A 27,369-nucleotide genomic window follows, 5' to 3' on the forward strand; every position below is an offset into this window, starting at 1 on the left:
CCCAGTCCCGTGCCTCCTCGCTCAGTTCCTTGCCTCTTAGCTTTGTTCTGTGCCTCCTCACTTCGCGCCTCCTCGCTTCGCTCATTGCCGTGCCTCCTCGCTTCGCTCCGTGCCTCCTCGCTCAGTCCCGTGCCTCCTCCCTTCGCTCCGTGCCTCCTCGCTCAGTCTCGTGCCTCCTCGCTTCGCTCAGTCCCGTGCCTCCTCGCTCAGTCCCGTGCCTCCTCGCTTCGCTCCGTGCCTCCTCGCTCAGTCCCGTGCCTCCTCGCTTCGCTCAGTCCCGTGCCTCCTCCCTTCGCTCCGTGCCTCCTCGCTTCGCTCAGTCCCGTGCCTCCTCCCTTCGCTCCGTGCCTCCTCGCTCAGTCCCGTGCCTCCTCGCTTCGCTCAGTCCCGTGCCTCCTCCCTTCGCTCCGTGCCTCCTCGCTTCGCTCAGTCCCGTGCCTCCTCGCTCAGTCCCGTGCCTCCTCCCTTCGCTCCGTGCCTCCTCGCTCAGTTCCGTGCCTCCTCGCTCCGCTCCGTGCCTCCTCGCTTCGCTCCGTGCCTCCTCCCTTCGCTCCGTGCCTCCTCGCTCAGTTCCGTGCCTCCTCGCTTCGCTTAGTCCCGTGCCTCCTTGCAATAATTGGAATTGATACACTTTAAATCCTTTAAAGAGGATCAATTGGAGTGTGCGGTGCGCCCCGACCGGCTCCAGTCGGTCCGTAGAGATAGTCGAATGCCGTCTTGAAGGGTGGGGCAAATACCTACATCGAACCCGGCAGATCGAAAGGGAGTTGGGTTCAGAACCCTGAAGAATTCTCTTTTCTTTGTGAAGGGCAGGGATTCCTGCTATGGGTTTGCCTTGAGAGAGGGGCATGTGCCCTGCAAAATGCAACGGTTCTGGTGGCGTCCGGTGAGCTCTCACTTGCACTTGAAAGTCCGCTCTCCTGTGCATCCACTGTATAAGACAAGGGGAGGTATGCAGCGCGGCCCTCGCGCTTTGCATTAAATGAATTAAACCAGCCTATTGGTGACTTACTATTGGTGTGATTCTGTCTCAGGTACCTGGATGGGGAGCCGGTTCAGGGGACGGCCTACGTGGTGTTTGGGGTGAAGATCAACCAGGAGATGAGAAGGTTTCCTTCATTGAAACAGGTGTCGAATGTAAGTCACTGATTTTATGGCCCTTGTTATTAAGTTTCCGACCACAGCTTTGGTTCTGTTTAGAATTTTCTTCATAGGCATTTTAATTTATGTTTGATGCTAAACAACTTTTAATGTTGTATTTCTTGTTTCTTAGCAGGTGCAACACAAATACATTTGGTTTCATATTTAAAAAAAAAGCTTTTTGAGAGTTTATCTTGAAATGGAAAATAGCCGGTCCACCGACCAATACAAGAATGTTGAACCATAATATGTGTTCTGTGCTCGTGCAGCTGGATGGAGGTGTTGTCAGTCTGAGCATGGAGGAGATCAAGAGAACTTACCCCAATGTCTGGTCTCTGGTGGGGAAGTCTCTTTATGTGAAGGCCTCTGTGCTCACCCAGTCAGGTAAGCCCTTCATGTAAGTGGGTAAACAGGCAACAATAACAGAAAGTCAACCCATTGACTCACTATTTTCAATGTGTGAAATATTTTCTAATGTCTGTATTGCATGTACGTACCAATTTGTCATAATCAGCTTTATCTTTATAGTGAGAGTTGAAAGATTTTAACTGATGTCGCCCAGGATTGCGCAAACAGTATCACTGGCGGCCTTCACTTTCGCTTTTCTAATGGTAGCCTTACTACACATCAGCTCTGCCTCTTTAGCAGTAGGGACAACCTTAACTCACACCTGCTATGCCTCTTTAACAGTAGGGACAACCTTACCTCACACCTGCTATGCCTCTTTAGCAGTAGGGACAACCTTACCTCATACCTGCTATGCCTCTTTAACAGTAGGGACAACCTTACCTCACACCTGCTATGCCTCTTTAGCAGGAGGGACAACCTTACCTCACACCTGCTATGCCTCTTTAACAGTAGGGACAACCTTACCTCACACCTGCTATGCCTCTTTAACAGTAGGGACAACCTTACCTCACACCTGCTATGCCTCTTTAACAGTAGGGACAACCTTACCTCACACCTGCTATGCCTCTTTAACAGTAGGGACAACCTTACCTCACACCTGCTATGCCTCTTTAGCAGTAGGGACAACCTTACCTCACACCTGCTATGCCTCTTTAGCAGTAGGGACAACCTTACCTCACACCTGCTCTGCCTCTTTAACAGTAGGGACAACCTTACCTCACACCTGCTCTGCCTCTCTAACAGTAGGGACAACCTTACCTCACACCTGCTATGCCTCTTTAGCAGTAGGGACAACCTTACCTCACACTGCTATGCCTCTAGCAGGAGGGACAACCTTACCTCACACCTGCTATGCCTCTTTAACAGTAGGGACAACCTTACCTCACACCTGCTATGCCTCTTTAACAGTAGGGACAACCTTACCTCACACCTGCTATGCCTCTTTAGCAGTAGGGACAACCTTACCTCACACCTGCTCTGCCTCTTTAACAGTAGGGACAACCTTACCTCACACCTGCTATGCCTCTCTAACAGTAGGGACAACCTTACCTCACACCTGCTATGCCTCTTTAGCAGTAGGGACAACCTTACCTCACACTGCTATGCCTCTTTAGCAGGAGGGACAACCTTACCTCACACCTGCTATGCCTCTTTAACAGTAGGGACAACCTTACCTCACACCTGCTATGCCTCTTTAGCAGTAGGGACAACCTTACCTCACACCTGCTATGCCTCTTTAGCAGTAGGGACAACCTTACCTCACACCTGTTATGCCTCTTTAGTAGTTTTCGCTACAAGAGACTTTTGAACCCGTCATTTATAGAACAAAATAGTATCTTCAGTTTACCTTCAGTTGCTGAAAGAAATATGCGTTTAGTGACATGGCATAAACTAATCAAAATACTACAATCAAGCTTCGTATGAAGGGCCGTTGTTGGGAATTAGTTTTTAACATTTTTTGTCAAGATTCCAGAAATTATTAAATCTTTGGGTTCCTCTGCAGGCAGCGACCTGGTGGAAGCAGAGAAGACGGGCATTAAAATAGTGGAGTCTCCGTACGTGGTCTCCTTCAAAGACATACCCAAGTACTTCAAGCCGGGCCTCCCCTTGGACTTCACAGTACGGACCTTCTTCTGTGTTCATGACCCATCCACTCAAACTGCATGTTTGCTTTAGTTTGGGGACATCATTGTGTCCTTCAGCTCAATCACAGAGAACAATGATCTCCCTCCCGTCCAGATCCAGGTGAGCCACCATGACGGCGCCGCGGCCCGAAACGTTCGGGTCACCGTGAAGCTGCTGAACACGGCCGTGGTCGTCTCCGCCGGCGGCAACGGCAGAATGACCATCAACATGCCGGCTGACCGACGCCCACAAACCATCACGGTCAGTGGGACTGCGTTCACATTTTACGAACGGAGCCTCTATCTGTTTAATATTGCCACTATATTAAAGGCTCGTTCTTTACAGAAAATATTAATATTCTATTTTCATCAATTTAGAGCCATTTCCCATATTTTAGATCCTTCCTTAAAAACTGTAGTATCCAATCTAGTATTACTTTATCACTCATTGAACAGTGCTTTTGTTTTTGATACCGTAGAGCAGTATGAATTAGTAGATCCACTTAAATTAGGTAATGAACGGAAAATCCTAATTTTGATTCAATCTTAGACATTTTTTAAGAAAGATTTGCCACACATAGTTTTTGCTGTGAAGATGTGAAGATTTCTCTTTTTGGATTCATTGTGTGTTTCCCAGGCTGAGACCATGCAGGCCGACCTGAGCCCGGAGCAGCAGGCCCATCAGCAGGTCACCGTCCAGCCGTACGCCCCCTTCAAGCGGCACCAGCAGAACTACCTGTACATCTCCACGGCAACCAACGCGGTGTCCTTAGGAGACTGGCTGTCTCTGAAGCTGAGCATCGCTCCTTCAGACCCGACGCACAGAGAGTTCATCAGACACATCACCTACCTGGTGAGACGAGGACGCCACATTCACAAAATCCAGTGAAACACAGACATCAAAACACATGTTATCCCCTAAAACTCTCTCAGGTGCTGAGTAAAAGCAAAATCGTTGTTGCCGAGCGCGTGGATGTGACGGGTCAGCTGGTCACCGCCGTCGGGCTGACGGTCACCCCAGAGATGATGCCATCGTTCCGCTTCGTGGCGTTCTACGGGATTCCCTGGGAGGGGCGGGAGGAGGTGGTGTCGGACTCCATCTGGGTGGATGTGGCAGATTCCTGCATTGGAGGGGTGAGTAATCAGGACGGAGGTGTGGAAACCGTCCGATGTGTGTATCAGAGTTCAGTTAATTAATGGTAAACTGTCAAATAATCCAGTTGAAATAGCAAAAGCTTTCAATCACTATTTCATTGATTCTGTTGCTACCATTGCTAAATGTTTCTCCCCTGAGATTAGACCTGTCTGTACAGGAAATACATTGGAGCCAACTTTCATCACAAGAAATGTCACTCATTCAGACGTCACAAGAATAATCAGTTCTCTTAAATCATCCAAAACTAAAGATACATTTGGTATGGATGCCGTTATGCTCAAAACTCTTACCAAAACACTAATAAATCCTATCAGCAATATCATCAACCTCTCAATCTCTCAAAACATGTTTCCCAGTGTTTGGAAGTCGGCTGCTGTTATTCCAGTATTCAAAGAAGGAGATCGCCTTTCTACCTCTAATTACAGACCAATCAGTATCCTGCCTACAATATCAAAAGTTGCAGAGAAGTTGGTAGCTGAGCAAATGATCTGCCATTTGAAAAACAGTCCCTTTGCCCTTCATCCAATGCAATTCGGCTTTAGAGCCAATTATTCCACTGAGACGGCCACCTGTTTCTTCACCGAAAAAAAATCAAAATTCTACTGGACAAAGGGGGTGTTGTTGGAGTTGTGTATCTTGATCTCAAGAAGGCATTTGACACTGTAAATCATAGTATTCTTTTGTCCAAATGGCACAGTTACAACTTCTCCTCAGGTACACTTAAATGGATGGAATCATATTTGCTTAATAGGTCACAGTCTGTCCAAATTCAAAAACATCAATCCGCTGCCCTCCGCTTGTCCACAGGTGTCCCACAAGGATCTGTCCTGGGCCCATTATTATTTTCCTTATATATTAATGATCTGCCATCAGTTTGTCCTCATTCCAATATCCAAATGTATGCTGATGACACCGTCATTTATTTGCATGGCAGCAATTTGGGAGATGTAGCAAAAGAACTCACTACATCCATGGCTAATGTGACGACTTGGTGTCTTGGTGCGCGAATCTTGCACCTTCCGCCAAAGAAAATTCCTCGTTTGTGAAAACATTCTTGGCAATAAACCTGTTTCTGATTCTGATTCTGGTTTACGCAATGTTGTTTACAACTCAATATATCCAAATTGTGTGTATGTTTTTTACCAAAAGAAACTGATAGTGTAGAACCGGATGTTTTTGTATCTGGGGAGAGGCTAAAGGTTGTATCTGAATACAAGTACCTGGGAGTACTTTTTGATTCTAATCTGTCTTTCAAATCACAGGTGAAAAAAGTTTGTAATGGGGTAAAATTCAATCTATCCAATTTCCGATTCTCGCGCAACTACATGTCAACAGAGGCTAAAACATTCATGCATTCAATGGTTATTTCCCACATGACCTACTGTTTAACAACCTGGTCACATGCTAGTGCCACTACGCTCAAACCATTACAGTCATTATACAAGCGGACGATCAAAACCCTTTTATTAAAAAAAAATTCTGTCACATCAATTCAATTAAATTAAATTCAGTTTATTTGTATAGCCCAATTTCACAAATTACAAATTTGTCTCGGAGTGCTTTACAATCTGTACACATAGACATCCCTGCCCCAAAACCTCACATCGGACCAGGAAAAACTCCCAAATAACCCATTAGGGGGAAAAAAAAGGGAAGAAACCTGCAGGAGAGCAACAAAGGAGGATCCCTCTCCAGGATGGACAGAACAATAGATGTAATGTGTACAGAAGGACAGATTTAGAGTTAAAATACATTCAATGAATATGACAGAGTGTATGAATAGTTCATAGTAGGCATATTCCACGATGGAGACCTCCACGATCCATCAGGCAGATGGCGGTGGGGAGGAGGAGTGGGCGGAGTCTCAACAGTGGAGTCTCAACAGGACAGTGGCGTAGTCAGGGCAGGAATTCCACGACCCAGACCTCGATGATCCATCAGGCAGATGGGATCTATGCCGTCTCATAGGGTCCGATGACCCCATGAGGCGTGAAGTCAAGGACTCCGGGAGAAAGCAGAGTTAGTAACGTGTGATTGAGAGATGAAAATTCATCCTTAAGGAGAGAAAAAGAGGAGATAGGTACTCAGTGCATCCTAAAACGTCCCCGGGAGCTATAAGCCTATAGCAGCATATCAAGGGGCTGGACCAGGTGAACCTGATTCAGCCCTAACTATAAACTCTGTCAAAGAGGAAGGTCTTAAGTCTACTCTTAATCGAGGTGACTGTGTCTGCCTCCCGGACTGAAATTGGAAGCTGGTTCCATAAAAGAGGAGCTTGATAACTAAAGGCTCTGGCTCCCATTCTACTTTTTAAGACTCTAGGAACTACAAGTAGTCCCGCATTTAGTGAGCGTAGCTCTCTAGTGGGGCAATATGGTACTACAAGCTCCTTAAGATATGATGGTGCATCACCAATCAAGGCTTTGTATGTTAAGAGAAGAATTTTAAAAGTGATTCTAGATTTTACTGGGAGCCAGTGCAGAGCAGCTAGTGCAGGAGTGATGTGATCTCTTTTCTTAGTTTGAGTGAGAACACGAGCTGCAGCATTCTGGATCAACTGGAGGGACCTAAGAGATTTATTAGAGCAGCCGGATAATAAGGAGTTGCAGTAATCCAGTCTCGAAGTAACGAACGTGAACCAATTTTCTGCATCTTTTGAGACAAGATGTGCCTGATTTTTGAAATATTACGTAGATGAAAGAATGCAGTCCTTGAGATTTGCTTTACGTGGGAGTTAAAGGACAAGTCGATCAAAGATAACGCCAAGATTCTTTACAGTGGTGTTGGATGCCAGGGCAATGCCGTCTACAGAATCCACATCACCAGATAATTGATCTCTGAGGTGCTCAGGGCCGATTAAAATTACTTGGTTTTGTCTGAGTTTAACATCAAGAAGTTGCAGGTCATCCATGTTTTATGTCTTTAAGACATGCTTGAATTTTACCGAGTTGGTTGCTCTCCTCTGGTTTTATCGATAAATATAGTTGAGTATCATCTGCATAACAATGAAAGTTTATGGAGTGTTTCCTGATAATATCGCCCAAAGGAAGCATGTATAAGGTAAATAAAATTGGTCCAAGCACAGAACCTTGTGGAACTCCGTGATTAACGTTGGTGGTTATCGGCGTCATCGTTTACAAATACAAACTGAGATCGATCTGATAAATAGGATTTAAACCAAATTAGTGCCGTGCCTGAAATGCCAATCGACTGCTCCAGTCTCTGTAACAGGATGTCATGGTCAATGGTGTCGAATGCAGCACTAAGGTCTAACAAGACCAGGACAGAGAGAGTCCTTTATCTGCTGCCATTAAGAGGTCATTTGTAATTTTCACCAGTGCCGTCTCGGTGCTGTGGTGTTTACTAAATCCTGATTGAAATTTCTCAAATAAACTATTATGATGTAGAAAGTCGCACAACTGATTTGCGACCACTTTCTCAAGGATCTTGGAGAGGAAGGGCAGGCTAGAGTTCGGTCTGTAGTTAGCCAATACCCCTGGATCCAGAGTGGGCTTCTTCAGGAGAGGTTTAATAACAGCCACCTTGAAGGGGTGTGGTACGTGGCCTGTTAGCAGAGACACATTGATAATATCTAATAGAGAGCCGCCAATTAAAGGCAAAACGTCTTTAAGCAGCCTCGTCGGGATGGGGTCCAAGAGACAGGTAGACGTGTTCGAAGTAGAAACCGTTGAAGATAATTGGTCACGGTTGATAGGAGAAAATCCCTCCAAATATACACCAGGGCATACAGCGGTTTCCAAGGCCATTCCACTTGAGGACAGATTGGCACTGGTTATGGGCAAGAGAATATTAATCTTGTCCCTCATAGTTAAAATCTTTTCATTAAAGAAGTTCATAAAGTCATTACCACTGAGGTCTATAGGAATACTCGACTCCACAGAGCTGTGACTCTCTGTCAGCCTGGCTACAGTGCTGAAGAGAAACCTGGGGTTGTTTTTATTTTTTTCTATTACTGATGAGTAATAGGCTGCTCTGGCATTACGGAGGGCCTTCTTATATGTTTTAAGACTATCTCGCCAAACTAAGCGGGATTCTTCGAGATTAGTTGAACGCCATATGCGTTCAAGCTTTCGTGACGTTGCTTCAGTTTGCGGGTCTGAGGGTTATACCAGGAGCAAACCTCCTCTTCCTCACTGTCTTCTTCTTCAGAGGGGCTATCGAGTCCAGTGTCATTCTCAGAGAGCCTGTGGCACTGTCAACAAGATGATCAATCTGGGACGGACTAAAGTTAGACCAGGAGTCCTCTGTTATATTGAGACGTGGTATCGAATCAAATACAGAAGGAATCGCTTCTTTAAATTTAGCTACAGCACTGTCAGTTAGACATCTGGTGTAGAAACTTTGGACTAACGGAGTACACTCCGGTAGTATAAATTCCAAAGTCATGAGGTTGTGGTCTGACAGAAGAGGATTCTGTGGGAAGATGTTCAAATGCTCAATGTCAACGCCATAAGTAAGAACAAGATCAAGCGTGTGGCCAAAGCTGTGAGTGGGTTTCTGTACTCTCTGGCAGAAGCCAATCGAGTCCAACAAGGAGATGAATGCAGCACTAAGTCAATCATTATCAACATCCACATGGATATTAAAATCTCCAACAATAATAACTTTATCGGTTTTAAGAACCAAACTAGATATAAATTCTGAGAATTCAGATATAAACTCTGAATATGGACCTGGTGGCCGGTACAGAATCACAAATCGAATTGGCTGTAGTGTTTTCCAGGTTGGATGTGAAAGACTAAGAACAAGGCTTTCAAATGAGGTGTAGTGTAATTTTGGTTGAGGATTAATTAATAGGCTCGATTCAAAGATGGCTGCCAGGTTTCAGTTAGGCAACATAAATCAATGTGATTATCTGATATTAAATCATTTAGTAACACAGCTTTAGATGACAGAGATCGAATATTTAGGAGACCACATTTAATAGACCTATTTTGTTGCACTGCTGAAATAATGGTGTTAACTTGTATAAGGTTATTGTGTACGACTCCTCTTCTGCTTACTTTTGATTTATTTAATTGAAGTGGCCGTGGGACAGACACAGTCTCTACTCTAGAGTCATGGGTGGGTAACTGCTCGAATGGAAGAGCAGAGAAGGGTGTTAAACTACAACTCTGCTCCCGGTTCCTGATCTGAACCCTGGGTTGTCATGGATACGGTGATCAACTTGGTCATATTCGCAGAAATGAGTCGCGCTCCGTCCAACGTGGGATGAATGCCGTCTCCTCATCAGATCAGGTTTTCCCAGAAAGTCTTCCAGTTGTCTCGTAGCCCACATTATTCACTGGGCACCACCTCGACAGCCAGCGGTTGAAAGACGACATTCGGCTATACAATTCGTCTGTCTGCAAATTTGGGAGAGGGCCAGAGAAGATTACGGTGTCCGACAACGTCTTGGCATAAGCACACACCGATTCCACATTAATTTGAGTGACTTCCGACCCGGGCTCGGCGTCATTACCACCGGCGTGTATTACAATCTGACTGTATCTCCGCTTGTCCTTAGCCAGCAGCTTCAAACAAGACTCCACGTCGCCCGCTCTGGCCCCCGGGAGGCACACGACTGTGGTCCGGCCGCTATTTTCACGTTCCTGACTATCGAGCTCCCGATAACCAGGGTGTGTTCCTCAGCGGGTGTGTCGCTGAGCAGGGAAAACTGGTTGGAAACGTGAAGTGGTTGGTGCACAGCGGGCTTCTGTGTAGACTTACTACTCCTGGAACAGGTACCCAACCACCCGGCTGCACGGTTACCGCCGGGGAACAGCTAGCAGCTGACTGTAGCTCCAGCGGCTACGGGAGAGGCGGGCTAACTAGCATAGCTGTCTGAGCTTCGATAGCGGGCCGTGCATCTAACCCACTTAGACCTGCCTCCAACCTAGCAAATAAACTACACTTGTTGCATGTATCGTTATCATTAAGGGAGGCAGGGGGATAACTATACATGAGACACACTGAGCAAGAGGGAGCGGGAGGGAGAGAAGAAGAAGTCATGCTCGCTGCTGAGCTGGCAACCGGAGCTTACCGGAAGAGCGAGATGATGCGTTCAGGAGCAGCTGGGAAAATCAGAATCTGTCCTATACTAAAAAAATACAACTTGCTTAGTTGGGATAACTTGATTAAATATGTGCACGTCTGTCTGATGGACAAAATCATACATGGATTGACCTCTCCTCCTCTCAAACAATTTGTCACCACACGAACTGGATATCGGCTCACAAGAGGTGCAGCGAGAGGGGATTGTATCGTCCCTCTCAGGAAAAGTGCTTTCAGTCATCCTGCTTCCTCGGTACAAGCAGCAGTTGACTGGAACTACATTCCAGGATCTATCAGAGAGCTACAATCATTCAACTCTTTTAAAGCAGAAACAAAGAAATGGTTCATTAACCAGCTCTGTCAGCACTAGACTGTAACGGCTCCTCCATCTGCCCAGGTTGGACTTTCATTTTTTCTGTCAGTTGTTGTCTGTCTGTTGTCCGGTCTCTGTATGTCTTGACTTGCTGTCAGCCGTTTTACTCCACCTGTCTTCTCTTGTCGTTCACTTGTTTGCAGTTATATGTCACATTTAGTCTGTAAGCTTTTATGTTGTATCTCTGACATTATGTTTTTATTCTGTCCATTTTAACATTTTCTCCCTTATTTTATTTGCTTTATCTGTAGATTGTATTTGTAATTTTATGTTTTTAGGTTTGTTCTTAACATCAGCAACATTGGGACTACAGATGAAAAATAGCGTCTTGGCTAACTGGCACATTTACTGCAATGTTTTTATCAATGTGCACTGTCCCTTATTAAATAAACCATTTCAAATTAAATAAACCATTTCAAAGTTCTTTCCATTTTATTCCCCGTTGTCTTGCAGCTGACAGTCGGGCCGGTGGACGGCGTTCCTCGAGACTACGCGCCCGGGAAGAGCTTTAGTTTTCAGGTCCGAGGTGACCCGGGGGCAAAGGTCAGCCTGGTGGCTGTGGACAACGCCGTGTATCTGCTCAACAGGGACAGACTTACCCAGAGGAAGGTGGGTGTGATTACACTTTAAAAAATAAAGGAAATGTGTTTCTATCTCCGTCACCTTGTCCTCAACGGGACCTTGTGCTCAGATTTGGGGCGCGGTGGAGCACGGAGACATCGGCTGCACCCGAGGGGGGGGCGGCGACGCCCGGTCAGTGTTCTCAGACGCTGGACTGCTCTACGCCTCCAGCGCCGGCTTCCAAACCCAAACCAGACAAGGTACCCTTGGAGCATGGAGCGGCGGCCGATACGGCATGTTTCCTGGTACTGCCAAACATCAGGTTCTTCTACGACAAAGTCGTCACAAGGACCCTAATTATTGGGAAAGAAAATGTATATTCCCAGCTTCAGACTTACTATATTTACAAGCATGTAAACAAATAACGAGTAATCAGATGAACACAGTAGTTTGATTGAACTGAGTCTGATCAGATTTCCTGAGAATAAGTATCTATTATCAATTTAGAGCATGTAATTGTGTATTTCGATATCTCGAAATTTGATTTAATCATGATATAATTCCATTGATGAGCTTTCTTCTTCTTTTTTTTAACACTGGTCATTTATGAAAAGATATTTCTATATTTTTTAAATACATAAACAGAAATGGTCCATTTGTTTGTCTTCTCCTCAGCCCTGAAGTGTCCACGCAGTCCCAGAACCAGGCGCTCTGCAGACCTACTGCAGCGTAAAGCCCAGCTGGGTGAGTAGAACGAGTGAATGAACTGCAACTAATTAGGCAAAAAAAATCAGCTGACATTTTGAAATGATGATGTTTGTATTTACTCTGCCAAGAAGGATATGTTTTTGGTTTGTTGGTTTTTATGTCTGTTTGTCAGTAGGATTACAGAGAAACTCCAGGCCCAGAAATAACCGATTGCATTTTGGAGTGAACCCAAATTGCCCGTTGTCTTTCGCTTTTAACATCGCTGCCCAGCTAGCAGTCGATGTCTGAGCAAGAAGATTCCTTCTTTTCATATCCGGCAGACATAGAGAAGCATTACATCGCACTGAATCTGTGTTTCTGTCTATCTGACGAACATTATTTTTTTGGTTTGTTTTCCAACAACTTCTGAGGAAAGCAGCTAGCCTCTAACTTTGATCATTCTCAGTTCCCATTTGGACATCTTATACATCCGAGCACTGATGACGGCCGGTTCCTTCTGCCTCCAGAGAGTCATTTCAAGAAGAAGCTGCAGCAGCGCTGCTGTAAGGACGGCCTCAGGGAGATCCCCATGCCGTACTCCTGCACGCGACGCTCCCTCTACATCGCGGAGGGCTGGGAGTGCATCAAGGCCTTCCGCTACTGCTGCGCCACCTTCAGGAACCAGGCGTTTGACACGGAGATTCCCACCACGCCGCCACGCTGGTCCACAGCTGCCCCCACCACCACCTCCGCTCCAGCCACTGATCCATCTCATCCTTTTGATCGAGTGGATGGGTCTGCGAGAGAGGGAATAATAGACCTATCCAGAGATACATCTTGTAAATACTCTTTGTTTGCCTTATTTTTCTATTCTGTTTGATCTTCTGCCTATTTAAAATTATTTTATCTATATATATACAAAAAGAACAGCTGAGGCTGACGGGAATGTCATTATTTGTGTAGGAGTTTGGTCAGAAACCAAAGAATCTTTATGGAGAATCTGTAGTCAGAGGAACAAGACTTTGGTCTTGGAATCGTCTGGATTTCCATGTTCAGACCGATCCAGTCCGAGCGGGCTTTAGTTGTGTGCAGGTTAACGGTCCGTGTGGAGAGCAACATATGTGGAAGGCATTGGACCAAATGCAACCTCGGAAACCCACCGGCAATCATCTGTTGGCGATTCAGCTTTTTATTTCAGCCAAGAGCGTTCTTGATTTCAAGACCTATCTCTGGTCCAATGTTTGAAGTTCTGGTCTCGGTCTCAGACAAAAGAGGATTTGTCTATCAGACACAACTGCAGGTTATGTGTCTGTGCAGACTTATTAGCAGCTTCTAGATATTCTCATATATTAGAGATAAGTAATAAGAAGTCAAGAACTGCTAATCATGTACAAATGTCTCCACATAGATTGGGGACGTGAACAGGGGTTAGCTAGACCTCAAGGTCTGCCTGGATTGCCTGATCGGTTTGGAGTTCCCAGACCGCCTGGACCTGAAATGCACGTGACCTATTCAAATGCTGACAGCATGCCAGAAGAAGAAGAAGAAGAGGACGTGGAGGAGGAGGAGGAGGAGGAGGAGGAAGAGGAGTATTGTTAGAAGTGGGACAAATAAATGCGAATTTTTCTGGGATTAGCGAGAATAGACCAGGCCGGGAAAAGTGAATGCGGAATGTGAGTAATAAAACAGATCAAAGGGGACCCCAGTTCCATTAGACTACAACAATAGGAAAGCAACAAGGAATCCATCAGGCCGGCCGACAGGGAGAGTGGCTGTAGGATCAGATGAAAGAATCGAGGCCATCGCTGGGACGAGAAGCAGAGGGCCAGGTGTGACAGAACAGGGGTCCTGAGGGGTCAGCGGAGGCGTTTAAAACCGGCTCAACACGACAGGACCATGGCACCTCTTGTGATATTCAAATGAAGACCTGGTTGATTGTGGGTCCGGAGCTCATATCCGCACCATATGGGCCAGAGAGGATGTTACTACGAAGTGAATAAACACAAGCCTGGATTCATGTGTGTTAACCTGCCTGTAGATCAATGGTCATTGATATGATAATGTGATATATGTCTCCCAATATGTTCTGAATCCTGACCCCCGGTTAGAGTGTGTTTGATGTCACTGGCATCGGGAAGTCTCACCAAGTCTGAAAGGATCATAAAGAGGGTACCCTAAGTGCCTGAGAGATAAGAGGAGACACCCAGAGACAGGAGGAGACAACAGTCCCCCTCTTTGATGTGGGACAGAGAGTCTCTCCAGAACCTCTCAGGAAGAGAGGGGGGGGGGGATGAACCCCCCATCAGCACCCCAAAGAGGGACGGATATCCGGTAAAAGTGGGAGGAGCCGAGGGTATAAAGGTGACGAACAGGGAAAAGGGAAAAAGAGTTTTTGAGAGGTCAGAAAAAAGAGGTTTTTAGTGGTTGTGTTTTAGCGTCAGGCTTCCGTGAGGGAACTGACTTGTAATTGTACTTTGTTTCTTTCTTCTTTCTTTTTTTGAATAAAATACTTGGCTGCCTTGCAGTCTTAAACTTTACATTCGGTTTGTGGACCTACTTTGTTTGTGAGACCTATTTCTTCACCTGTCGACCCACACGAGGAGACGGAAGGCGGAGACCCGAGAGAGCGGACCCCGCAGCCTCCGAGGTGAGTCTGCACGGCTACCCCTACTGACCTCAGTCCCCCAGGGACCATTCTGAGCCCTCACACTCTCCACTGACATTTTGTACTGACGAGAGAAATCGCTGCAGCTGGTAGACCTCCGGCTCTCGGCCGAGCCGTGGTTGGCTCCGGGACCAAGAGATGGACTCGTAACACTTGAGTCCTCGTCATGAGTTTGTCCTAAGAATAAGAATATTAATAAGTGTCCGCCAGCCGCTCTCTGAGCCTTGTACCTCGGCGTGTTTGGGAGGAGACTAGATAATTGAATACCCAGCATTTCTCTCCATGAGATCGATCTGACATCATCTAGGGGTGTCGCTACGAGCCAAACAGCAACCACTGTCGAGGTGCACGCGCGTCGCTCATCAGGCCCGAACGATCGCAGAATCATATAGAGGGTCATCACCGAGGGTCATCACCGAGGATCAACACCGAGGATCTGACATGGTCAACAAACACAGACACTCTGGTGAGAAAGGCAAGGCAGCGCCTCTACCACCTCAGGCAGCTGAGGAAATTTAAAGTTTCCCAGAGGATCCTTCAGTCCTTCTACTCTGGAGCTGTAGAGAGCGTCCTGACAGGAAGCATCACAGCCTGGTTTGGCAACTGCTCCGCTCAGGACAGGAAGGCTCTGCAGAGAGTAGTGCGTTCGGCTGAGCGCACTATTGGAACTACACTCCCCACCCTGCAGGACTTGTACACCAGGAGGTGCAGAACCAGAGCCGGCAGGATCATGAAGGATCCTCACCACCCCAACAACAGACTGTTTCAGCTGCTGCGGTCAGGCAGGCGCCTCCGTAGTCACGCTGCAGAACAGAGAGACTGAGACGGAGTTTCTTTCCTCAGGCCATCAGGATTGTGAACTCCGACCTCACCAGGACCCCCACATAGACCCACACAACTGCCCCTCTTAGGCACACACACACACACACACACACACACACACACACACTTACTGTAAATATTGTGTTGTTTTTTATTTGTAAATAGTGTGTACTTGTTGCCCTTGCACATTCCTGCTGAGCATTGCCACTTTCATTTCACTGCACACCCTGTGTGTGTATGTGACAAATAAAACATCTTGAATCTTGAATCTTGAGTTACTGATCTCCGCCTCCTCTCCCCCTTAACTCGGTCTTCGCCCTCGCTCGAGTTTCCCGTTCCCCCTCGAAGCGCAAGGTGAGGGACCGTGACCGGGGCCGTTCGTCAGAAGAGAGGCCGGGCATCGTGACCCGTGTGGACCCGTGTCCTCTCCAGTGCGACAGGTTAGCAGCGCGCGGTGACGCGCTGCGCCTGGGCGCCGCCGACGTGCTGTTACGACAGTTTGCTACACGTCTGTCATTAGAGCACGATTATTTCCCCTCAATAAAGTACCCGGTGTGAGCCGGCTCGCACCTCAAACCTTTCCCCCTCCTCTCCATCTCTCCTCTCCCGTCTCGTTCCCCCCCCCCCTCCCCGCTCCTCTCCTCCCCCGGTTTCCCCTACCCGAGCAGACTGCGGCGTGCCTTTTCTTTCCGTCTCTCACCCGAGGCGACAGAATTCGGTTCACGTACGCGTCTCTCTTAACAGTATCTGGATGAGACTCAAGAGTATCTGCGATCCAAGTTGTACGAGTCTTGGCTGTGGACGGACGTCAACCTGACCGACCAGGCGGACCGAGACGGGTGAGTGAAACAATTGAAGTTACATCAGAGGATTCTCATTGAGATGAACACAACAAGAAAGAGATAGACAATGAAGACAAGATGCAAAAGAGGCAAAAAGACCAGGAAGAAATGCAAAATGACCAAAGATATGTCTCTTTGAATCCAAGGCTCTTGATCCTGTGTCGGAGCCTCGAGGTGTAGGGGTCCTTCACAAATCTTTGACAAGGGACCCTTTGTCTCATAATGTATAATAACGTATACAGCTATGCTATACTTTGTTTTTGTTATACCTTAAAAAAATAGCACAGTGGTTTTACCTCCTGGTAATAACGCAAATATGAGTCTGATCGACAGGCTGGCGTTGAAGAACGTGGACCATCCCTTACCCGACAGCATCACAGAGTGGAGACTTCTGGCCGTCAGCGCATCACCTCACACGGGTAGGAGGAAGAGGAGGGTAGCCATCAGGAAGTATGAAAAGAAATCATACAAGTTGGGTCCCTCATCCAGATTCTATTTGTCTATGATACCAGTATCCTCACTCTAACTTTAAACTGTGTTATTTAGGACTCTGATTCCGTCGTTTAAGCCCACAGTGTTCCCATTCTCCACATTCATTCTCTTGTTCTCTCTCTCGTACCCTGGTCAGTAGAGAACAACGACATTCAAAAACAGTTATGTCGGTAGACTCTGTCCTCCAAATAGCTCAATCCTACAGGACATCGATACATGTTCAGTTAAAAAGCACAGAAAACTTTTAATGTTACCGTGGCGTTGACAAAAAAAAATCTTTGAAAGTCAAAATCTCTAAAGTCAGAGGATGAAATGAATCAGTGAAACACCTTCAACAAGTACCGAAGCCCGTCACTCGTGTGTGTGTGCAGGCTTCTGTGTCGCGGAGCCGTACAACGTCAGAGCCTGGAGGCGCTTCTTCGTGGACCTGAAGCTGCCGTATTCAGTGGCGAGGAACGAACAGGTCCAGATTAAAGCCGTGGTGCATAACTACGGCAACGACGACCTGCATGTGAGAACATCACCTCAGAACTACACACTCACTTCCTGACAGGCTTCGTACGGTCATGGAAAACCTGGAAAAGTCATGGAATTTTAAAATGGTCATTTCCAGGCCTGGAAAAGTCATGGAAAAAACTTTTATCATAAAAGTTTTTGAAAAATCATGGAAATTTGTTATAAATCACATTTTTAAAGAAAGACGCTACAAATATAAGCCGGCGTACGCTCTCAATACGCAACATTTTCTAAATATTTAATGTTTATACTGAGATTTCACTTTGGTCATGGAAATTTGGTTTAAAGTCATGGAAAAGTCCTGGAAAAGTCCTGGAAATCCATCGGTCAAAATGTGTAAGAACCCTGTCCTTAATATCCATCGGGAGAATTTAGGAAATATATAATTCCTTTTCTACAACCGGCGTGTAGCCACATTGGATTTGCAGCAAGCTTTCACACCTTTAGTAACGTTGCATATTTGTTACGATCTCAGACACTTAGGAAGTAGGACCCAATTGCACGACCCGGGAGACAGAGATAAAGTATTTGTAAGTACTTTATTTTTCGGTTCTGCAGTGAACAAAAATGAAAGCGCTCACGTAGTGAGGGATCAAAAACTTTTCAAGAGCACAACATAACCCGACCTGATCATGGCAAAAGACCAGACGAACTGACAAGGAACACTGGGAGACAGGGGAATTTAAGCACATGGTAACAAGACACAGGTGGGACCAATCAGGGGCGGGGCTGACACTGATGAGCATAGGAGACAGGTGTGATGACAGGTGAAAACAATCAGGAAGCCTGGAATGAGAGAAAGCGAACATAAATGACCTGAACCTCTCTAGCATATCTGTCGGTGCACAACAGTACCCCCCCCTCTAGGGCCAACTCCTGATGGCCCAGGCTGATTGTAAAAGTCGTGGATAAGAGTCTTGTCTACGATAAATGAAGCAGCTATCCAGCTTCTAGCCTCAGGACCGTAACCCTTCCAGTCTACCAGGAATTGCTTGCCCCTCCCCCTATTACGGACCTCCAGTAGCTTACGGACCTTGTAAACGTCACCCCCTTCAAAGAACTGGGGCGGTGGAGGGGGCTTGGAGGCGGGAACAAGTGTGCTCTCACACACCGGCTTGATTTTACTAACGTGAAACGTTGGGTGCACTCTCAAGGTCCTGGGGAGTTGCAAGCGTACCGACGCCGGGTTGATGACTCTGGACACTGGAAACGGACCCACAAATCTCGACGCCAGTTTCTTTGAGGCGACATGGAGTGGTAAGTCTTTGCTACAGAGCCAAACCTTTCGGCCTGGACTGTAGGAGGAGCGACCCTGCGATGAACGTCCGCAACAGCCTTCATCCGAGCTGAACTTGGAGAAGAGACTGGCGAGCACCAGCCCAAACTCTGCGACAACGTCTGATCATGGCATGTGCCGATGGAACCATCACCTCTTCCTCGTTGTTAGGGAAAAGTGGAGGCTGGAAACCATTGACACAATGGAATGGAGAGAGACCTGTGGCCGCCGTCGGAAGTGTATTGTGGGCAACCTCGACCCATGTGAGGTGGTCACTCCAGGTGGTCTGGTTCCGGGAGTCGAGACAACGTAGCGTAGTCTCTAGTTCTTGGTTCAGACGCTCCGACTGTCCATTTGACTGAGGGTGATATCCTGATGACAGGCTGACGGTGGCACCTATGAGTCGACAAAACTCTTTCCAGAAGGCGGAAATGAATTGTGGACCCCTGTCGGAAACAATGTCATTAGGGAATCCATGGATCCTGAACACGTGATTCATCATGACCTCTGCGGTGACTTTGGCAGAGGGAAGCTTGGTCAATGGGATGAAGTGAGCCATCTTTGAAAATCGATCAACCACTGTTAGAACCGTAGTCTTGCCTCTGGATGAGGAAAATCCTGTCACAAAATCCATCGAAATGTGTGACCAAGGACGATGGGGAATCGGCAGCGGCTGGAGCAAGCCCATCTTAACTTGAGATGAGGTCTTATTACACGCACACACTGGACAAGCCGCTACATACTCGGCCACATTTTTCTTCATGGATGGCCACCAGAAACGTTGTTGAATCCTGAACATTGTTCTTGCTACTCCCGGATGGCACGAAAGCACAGATGAGTGAGCCCAGTGGATGACCTTGGAGTGAAGAGCCTCAGGAACAAACAGCAGATTGTTGGGACACTCGCTAGGCGCTGGATTCATGACATTTGCCTCTTTAACGTCTGACTCCACTTGCCAGGAAAAGGCTCCGATCACCGGATTAAGTGGAAGGATGGTCTTGGGCTCTATCGCAAGTGGTGCGGGATCGTAAAGTCGAGACATAGCATCGGGTTTTTGATTCTGAGACCGGGACGAAAAGAGAGTGTGAAGTTGAATCTACTAAAGAAAAGTGTCCACCTGGCCTGACGGGAGTTGAGACGCTTAGCCTTTCTTATATATTCTAGATTCTTGTGATCTGTCCAGACTAAAAACGGTTGCTCTGCCCCCTCTAGCCAGTGTCTCCATTCCTCGAGGGCAGCTTTTACAGCTAACAATTCCTTGTTTCCCACGTCATAATTCCGCTCTGCCGTTGTCAACTTCCGCGACAGGTAAGCACATGGATGCATCTTGTTGTCTTCTGCAGAACGTTGAGACAGTACTCCTCCAATTCCCTCATTGGAAGCATCCACCTCGACCATAAACTGGCGCTGGGGATCTGGAATGGTGAGTATGGGAGCTGAGGTGAATCTATCTCTGAGAAGTTTGAAAGCAAGATCCGCCTGGGGGGTCCACTTGAAGGGAACCTTAGGAGAAGTCAGAACATGCAGAGGAGCCGCAACAGAACTGAAATTCCTAATAAACTTCCTATAGAAGTTAGCAAATCCTAGGAACTGCTGAACCTTTTTCCTGGAGTCTGGTGTGGGCCACTGGGATACTGCACTGACTTTCGCAGGATCCATTTGGATATGATTAGGTGAGACTATGTATCCTAAGAAAGACACCTCTTCTGTGTGGAACTCGCACTTCTCTGCCTTGACATATAGCTGATTATCCAGTAGTTTCTGCAAAACTTGGCGGACATGGTTAACATGAGATTTAGCGTCTGGGGAGAAAATCAGTATGTCATCCAAATACACAAACACTGAAATATTCAAGAATTTCCCCAAAAACTCATTCACAAAAACTTTAAAAACAGCGGTGCATTGCACAGTCCAAAAGGCATTACCAAGTACTCATAGTGACCATTCTGAGTGTTGAATCCAGTCTTCCACTCATCCCCTTGTCTTATTCTAACCAAGTGATATGCATTTCTTAAATCCAACTTGGTGAATATCTTGGCCGTTTGAAGCAGTTCAAAAGCAGATGACATGAGTGGCAGAGGATAGCGGTTCTTCACCGTAATGTCATTTAGTGGACTGTAGTCTATGCAAGGTCTCAGAGACCCGTCTTTCTTTCCCACAAAAAAGAATCCCGCTCCGGCTGGAGACGATGAAGGGCGGATAATCCCTGATTTGAGTGAAGAGGAGATGTATTCATCCATTGCTGTTCTCTCAGGTCTCGAAATCGAGTAAAGTCTCCCCTTGGGAATGGGGGCTCCCGGTAAGAGATCAATGGGACAGTCAAAATCTCGGTGAGGAGGTAGCGACAAGGCTTTAGACTTGTTAAACACTTCTTTTAAATCATGGTAACAGGAAGGTACCTTGTGTAGATCAGGATAGTCAGGGTGATCTATAATGATCCTACTAGAGTCTGTTGGTGCATTAACAGGTTGCGAAAGTTTACACCTGCCCTTACAATCCTCTCCCCATTCCTTAACTTTCCCTGAAGGCCAGTCTATGTGAGGATTGTGGATCTTCAACCAAGGAAACCCCAAAATAATCGGGTGCTGAGTCGACTCAAAAATATGAAATTGCATGCTCTCGGTATGGTCCTTATTTATAGTAATCCGTATGGGCTCAGTGCAATGGGTAACTGTGAACAACAAGCGGCCGTCTAAGGCACTGGCACTAACAGGATGAGATAGCGGGACAGTTTTTTATTTTTAGCTGTTTGACTAGGCCCCAGTCTATAAGGCTTTCGTCAGCCCCTGAGTCTATTAACACACCCTGGTCAAAGGTCTGATTGTTAATACAAATGTCTACCTGAGTAACAGGTCGAGGAGGGAAGTCTGCGAAACTTTCTCACCAGCGCCCTCCTTTTGACTGGTGAGCACGATCTTTTCCGGGCATGAAGCGAGTTGATGACCCGGCTGGCGCAGTAGAAACAGCAACCCTCCGTGAGCGGCGCTGCCTCTCCTCCAGAGAAAGCCTGGTTCTTCCAAGCTGCATGGGTTCCCAGTCATTCGGAAGTGTAGTCCTCTGATGGTCCGGTAACATGAGCTGGAAATCCTCCGCTGGCGCGCGACCCTCCGAGGCGAATTCTGGAAGCTGGGAATAACATCTCGGTTGCGTCGACGCTCCTCTCTCTTTCGAAGACGGTTATCGATCCGGATGGCCACAGCGATGAGGATTCCAGATCCGGAGTGTCTCCAGTGGAGCCAGCTGGTCCTTTATCGGTTCGAAAGTCCTGTCATGAAGGCGTCACGAAGCGGAACATTCCATCCGCTGTCCGCTGCTGCTGTACGAAACTCGATGGCATAATCAACCACCTGACGGTTGAGCTGACGTATTTGAAACAGTCTTCTGCTGGCCTCCGTAGCAGGCGATGAGTGGTCAAAAATGCGCCTCATAGTCTCTATGAAATCGGCCAATGAGTAACATAGTTCGGTGTCTCTAGACCATTCTGCAGTAGCCCAGGCTGCAGCTCTTCCCGTTAAATGTGACACAATAAACGCCACTTTACCATGCTCAGATAAAAAAGCTGCTGGGTTGTGTTGAAAATGCAGATCACACTGTACCAGAAAGGCTCTGCAATTCGAAGAGTCTCCGGAAAATCTCTCCGGAAGAGCCAGCCGTAACGGGAAGGAAACAGCCTGACCTGGGTCGTCAGCTGGAGTATTGACAGGCAAATTCTCAGCTGTGGATGACGTCACGGAGGAGCAGTCTGTTGATGAGTGAAAAATTATTCATTTGGGCAACCAGTTGTTGCATCTGTGTAGATAATTCCTCCTGAACCCGGCCTGGCGTCCTCTCAGCTCTTGTATTTCCCGGCTGACTTTGTCCAGTTTTTCCTCGTGATGAAAAATCGTCACGCCCTGTACCGACAGAGCGGCGTGAAGCGTTCTTGGGTCGGCTGGGTCCATAATGTGGTCAGTCTGTTCTGTTACGATCTCAGACACTTAGGAAGTAGGACCCAATTGCACGACCGGAGACAGAGATAAAGTATTTGTAAGTACTTTATTTTCGGTTCTGCAGTGAACAAAATGAAAGCGCTCACGTAGTGAGGATCAAAACTTTTCAAGAGCACAACATAACCCGACCTGATCATGGCAAAAGACCAGACGAACTGACAAGGAACACTGGGAGACAGGGGAATTTAAGCACATGGTAACAAGACACAGGTGGGACCAATCAGGGGCGGGGCTGACACTGATGAGCATAGGAGACAGGTGTGATGACAGGTGAAAACAATCAGGAAGCCTGGAATGAGAGAAAGCGAACATAAATGACCTGAACCTCTCTAGCATATCTGTCGGTGCACAACAATATTCCAAGTGATTCATTTTGCATCATTGATTGATTATTGAAACTTGAAGTATATGTTCGTCGAGGCAAGCGGAGATGTGACTACTGTTGCGACAAAATGTACCTGACCAGGTGTTAAGTCTTTTTAAAACCACATCTCTATATGACCAACAGTCCTGTTTACCATCAGATGGCGTTAGCTCAGTTTAATCCATCACCACATGTCTAAAGGCTCTTGTCGGAGGTAGGTGGGCTGTCTGTTGAGAAATCTGAACTGGTCTGCCGACATGAAGCATCGAACAGGTTATGCAGGCTTCACAGTGTTTTTGTGCATTAGAAGTAAAACTTCAGACTTTTAAAAAATGCTTTGTTTACTCAGTTTCCACTCTAACGTATCTCTATAAAATAAGTCTTGAATAAATGAATACTCTTCCCGAGTTCCCGATCAGGTGAGTGTTGTGCTGATGAAGACAGAAGGCATGTGCAGCATCGCCTTCAAGGACAATCACACGCAGGAAGTCAGGGTGCCGGCCGGCTCTTCCGTCACGGTGCCGTACACCATCGTGCCGTACACCATCGTGCCGCTGGTGGTGGGGAAACTTCCTCTGGAGGTGATGGTGGTCAGCAGAGGTATGGGAGGAGACCGCATCCAGAAACATCTCCGGGTGGTGGTGAGTCACTTTTCATGATGGAGGTGTTTTATTCTTCTAAAAACAGAGTCAAACAGGAAAGTTGATGTTTTGGTTTGTAAAGAAAGTGTCCTTCCTTGAATGTTAGAGTGGAATATGGATGTTAAGAAGTTAATGAAAAACATAACCGACTGACTTGAATATAGATACCTCTTTTCTGACCCCAAACAGCTGGATGGAGTGCAGAAAACTAAAGTTTGGAGTATGGAGTTGAACCCGTCTGCTGAGGGAGGTGAGAAGATCTTAGCGATGCATCATTTATTACTTACTCACAACGTCAAACACATTGAGACAAAGTGCAAAAAGAAATATCAGTAACAGTAAAGTAACAGTGATCATATTTTACAAGTTACAAACAAGGATCAACCAGTTCCGGACATATTCTTAAAATCCTTGATTTCTTAATGTGGTGTCTTTACGTTGTAATGAATGGATCCTCTTCAGTTATGGGATAGAAAAGTGTAACTTTATGTCTCTTTGCTTCTGTCCATGACAGGAACACAAACTGTTTTTGTTGGCAAAACCGAACTGGAGTCAGTTGTGTCACACTCTGTGCCAGAGACATTTGTCAGTGTCCTGGGTCAGTCACGGACCGAGTGGGGATAAGGGTTCAAAACTAACCTTGGGAGAGGGCTCTGATTCCTGATTCCTGATTCCTGATTCCTGATTCCTCCTCTCTCTTCCAGGCAACGTGTTGGCGGACAGCATTGATAACTCCCTCAGTGAGGACTCCCTGGCCTCCCTGATCCGGATGCCCGGCGGCTGTGTGGAGCAGAACTTGGCGAGCATCTCTCTGCCGCTCATCGCCACGCTCTACCTGGAGCGAACCAACAACTGGGAGAGTGTAGGTGTGGAGCGCAAGGCTGAAGCTCTCCGCTACATCAAGAGAGGTGAGGATGAAGGAAAGCAGTTTGAACAATGGATGAAGGATCGCCAACAAAGAAAAGGAAGCAGGACAAAGGGCGATTGAAGTCAGTTTATTCAAACAGACACAAACATGTGAACTGCCATGTTTACATGACAGACTGATGGATGGGTCAATGAAAGAGTGGATGTATTTGATGTTGCTAGTGTATGTGAGTGGATAGACTGATCTCAATAACTGGAGATGGATGGATAGTTTGGTTCATAGGTAGATGGATTCATGGAGGGGTCGTTGGAAAAACATAAAGGTCGATATGGGTTTGAAGGATGGTAGAGGTAGAAACATAGATGGATGGATAGAAAGATTGCAAACATGGCTTTTTGGATACATGGATAGATCCATAAATCAATGGATATGTGGATACAAGATCTAACCGGCGCTTAGCCCCCAAAATGCCAAAAACGGCAAGAAATTGTTCCATTCATTAGAATAAGGTTTAGGAACGGGTTAGGAACGAAGGAAAGGAAGGAAGCCGGGCAAGGAGTCAAGGATGGATGGAAGGAAGGACCCCCCCCTCCCCACCCTGTGCTCTCTCTGTGTCGCCCCCCCCCCACCCCCCCCCGCAAACTGGTGGTAATGTTTAAATGTTTTTTACAAAATGTTCTAGTTCTTTCTTGTTATTTTCAGGCTATGAGAACCAGCTGGCATACAGAATGAATGATGGCTCCTACCCCCCCTACAGGAGGGAAGGCGCAAGTACATGGTAGTGTCAACATTTTATGTTTTACATATTTGATTAAAACCTATGTGCCGTTTGCCAAGAAAAACATAAATAATTGGAAGGAACCGATGTAACATGTGGGAGGTTTGAATGTGCCACATAAAATTAACTACTTGTAGAAAACAAATTCAAAAGTCCTAACCACCTAACCTGTTATATACGTTGTGTAACATTTAAAAAGTGGTCAGCTGTAGTTCTGAACACAGTCTGCTTGCCAGGATCACGGCGTACGTGGTGAAAGTCTTCTCCATGGCTTACTCCATCATCGGCATCGATGAGCAGCACGTGTGTGAGCCTCTGATCTACCTCGTGACGAAGAAACACGAGCTTCACAGGGGCAACTTTGTGGAGAGCAATCCGGTTTACAGCACGAGGTTGAATATTGTGGTGAACACTGGAGCTAGCTGGTTAGCACAGGTCTTCAGTACTCGCCCAGATATGCCATCTGGACCTGCAGCTTTCCTGGTGTTCACCCTCAACAGAGCCCTCCTCACACTGTGCTCGGTCACAGAGAGTGTGTGTTCATCCCCAGCGGTAGAACTCACCTCGGCTACGCTAACGGTGTTGTTGTTAGCCGGCGAGCTAGCGCTGTTGTTGCTAGCCTCAAACCGTGCATAAAATGAGTTCAGGTCGTCCGCTAGGGATGCGTCGGCACTCACCATTGCGCGGGGTCTGCTCCGGTAGTTTGTGATAGTCCGTAGCCCCTGCCATAGGCGCCTGGTGTCGCGCTGCTCCATCTGTGATGAGTCCGTGGTCCCCGGCTGAGTCCGTGGTCCCCGCCTGCTTCAAGAGATCCACTATTGTCCCTGTGCCCAAGAATGCTTCTCCAGCATGTATGAATGACTACCGACCGGTGGCCCTCACCTCGGTGGTCATGAAATGCTTTGAGAGGCTGATAAAGGACTACATCTGCGCCTTCCTCCCTTCCTCCATGGACCCGCTGCAGTTTGCTTATCGCCCAAACAGATCCACGGATGATGCTGTCTCCCAGGTACTGCACACCACTCTCTCATCTGGACAGCCAGAGGGGGCTATGTGAGACTACTGTTCATTGATTATAGTTCAGCTTTCAACACCATAGTCCCCTCAGACTGGCGGCAAGCTGATTGAGCTGGGACTGAACACCCCCTGTGTGCTTGGATCCTGGACTTCCTGACCGCCAGGCCACAGGTGGTCAGGGTGGGCAGACACACCTCAAATCCTCACCCTGAACACAGGATCCCCCAGGGTTGCGTCCTCAGCCCCTACTGTACTCCTGTACACACATGACTGTGTGGCCAGGTTCAGCTCAACACCATCATCAAGTTTGCGGATGACACAGTGGTGGTGGGCCTGATCTCCGACAACGACGAGAAGGCCTACCTGGAGGAAGTTGCTGATCTGTCACTCTGGTGCCAGGACAACAGCCTCATCATGAATGTCACCAAAACTAAGGAGCTGATTGTGGACTTTAGGAAGGTACAACAACAGAGGACGTACTCACCACTGGGGATTAACGGGACTACTGTGGAGAGGGTGGCCGGGTATAAATACCTGGGAGTCCACATCACCGAGGATCTGACATGGTCAACAAACACAGACACTCTGGTGAGAAAGGCAAGGCAGCGCCTCTACCACCTCAGGCAGCTGAGGAAATTTAAAGTTTCCCAGAGGATCCTTCAGTCCTTCTACTCTGGAGCTGTAGAGGCGTCCTGACAGGAAGCAGCACAGCCTGGTTTGGCAACTGCTCCGCTCAGGACAGGAAGGCTCTGCAGAGAGTAGTGCGTTCGGCTGAGCGCACTATTGAACTACACTCCCCACCCTGCAGGACTTGTACACCAGGAGGTGCAGAACCAGAGCCGGCAGGATCATGAAGGATCCTCACCACCCCAACAACAGACTGTTTCAGCTGCTGCGGTCAGGCAGGCGCCTCCGTAGTCACGCTGCAAGAACAGAGAGACTGAGACGGAGTTTCTTTCCTCAGGCCATCAGGATTGTGAACTCCGACCTCACCAGGACCCCCACATAGACCCACACAACTGCCCCTCTTAGGCACACACACACACACACACTTACTGTAAATATTGTGTTGTTTTTTATTTGTAAATAGTGTGT

At 47.2% G+C, this 27,369-nt stretch overlaps 1 protein-coding gene across 1 annotated transcript in view; it reads left to right on the plus strand.

The window, feature by feature from the left end:
- LOC130189731 (A.superbus venom factor 1-like) overlaps positions 1 to 27,369 on the plus strand; it is a 60,217-nt gene that overhangs the window by 14,805 nt on the left and 18,043 nt on the right. Inside the window, exons 10-30 of the mRNA XM_056408661.1 lie at positions 1,035 to 1,137; positions 1,410 to 1,524; positions 3,053 to 3,168; positions 3,289 to 3,435; positions 3,811 to 4,026; positions 4,107 to 4,307; positions 11,210 to 11,365; positions 11,448 to 11,577; positions 11,993 to 12,061; positions 12,532 to 12,843; positions 13,413 to 13,597; positions 15,840 to 15,845; positions 16,236 to 16,330; positions 16,667 to 16,752; positions 17,197 to 17,336; positions 23,390 to 23,611; positions 23,801 to 23,861; positions 24,126 to 24,209; positions 24,316 to 24,519; positions 25,182 to 25,257; positions 25,494 to 25,659. Coding sequence (XP_056264636.1) covers positions 1,035 to 1,137; positions 1,410 to 1,524; positions 3,053 to 3,168; positions 3,289 to 3,435; positions 3,811 to 4,026; positions 4,107 to 4,307; positions 11,210 to 11,365; positions 11,448 to 11,577; positions 11,993 to 12,061; positions 12,532 to 12,843; positions 13,413 to 13,597; positions 15,840 to 15,845; positions 16,236 to 16,330; positions 16,667 to 16,752; positions 17,197 to 17,336; positions 23,390 to 23,611; positions 23,801 to 23,861; positions 24,126 to 24,209; positions 24,316 to 24,519; positions 25,182 to 25,257; positions 25,494 to 25,659 — 2,890 coding nt within the window. The remainder of the gene's footprint in view (positions 1 to 1,034; positions 1,138 to 1,409; positions 1,525 to 3,052; positions 3,169 to 3,288; positions 3,436 to 3,810; positions 4,027 to 4,106; positions 4,308 to 11,209; positions 11,366 to 11,447; positions 11,578 to 11,992; positions 12,062 to 12,531; positions 12,844 to 13,412; positions 13,598 to 15,839; positions 15,846 to 16,235; positions 16,331 to 16,666; positions 16,753 to 17,196; positions 17,337 to 23,389; positions 23,612 to 23,800; positions 23,862 to 24,125; positions 24,210 to 24,315; positions 24,520 to 25,181; positions 25,258 to 25,493; positions 25,660 to 27,369) is intronic.

This window comes from Pseudoliparis swirei, chromosome 24, assembly GCF_029220125.1.
Source record: "Pseudoliparis swirei isolate HS2019 ecotype Mariana Trench chromosome 24, NWPU_hadal_v1, whole genome shotgun sequence".
NCBI classification, from domain to species: Eukaryota; Metazoa; Chordata; class Actinopteri; order Perciformes; family Liparidae; genus Pseudoliparis; species Pseudoliparis swirei.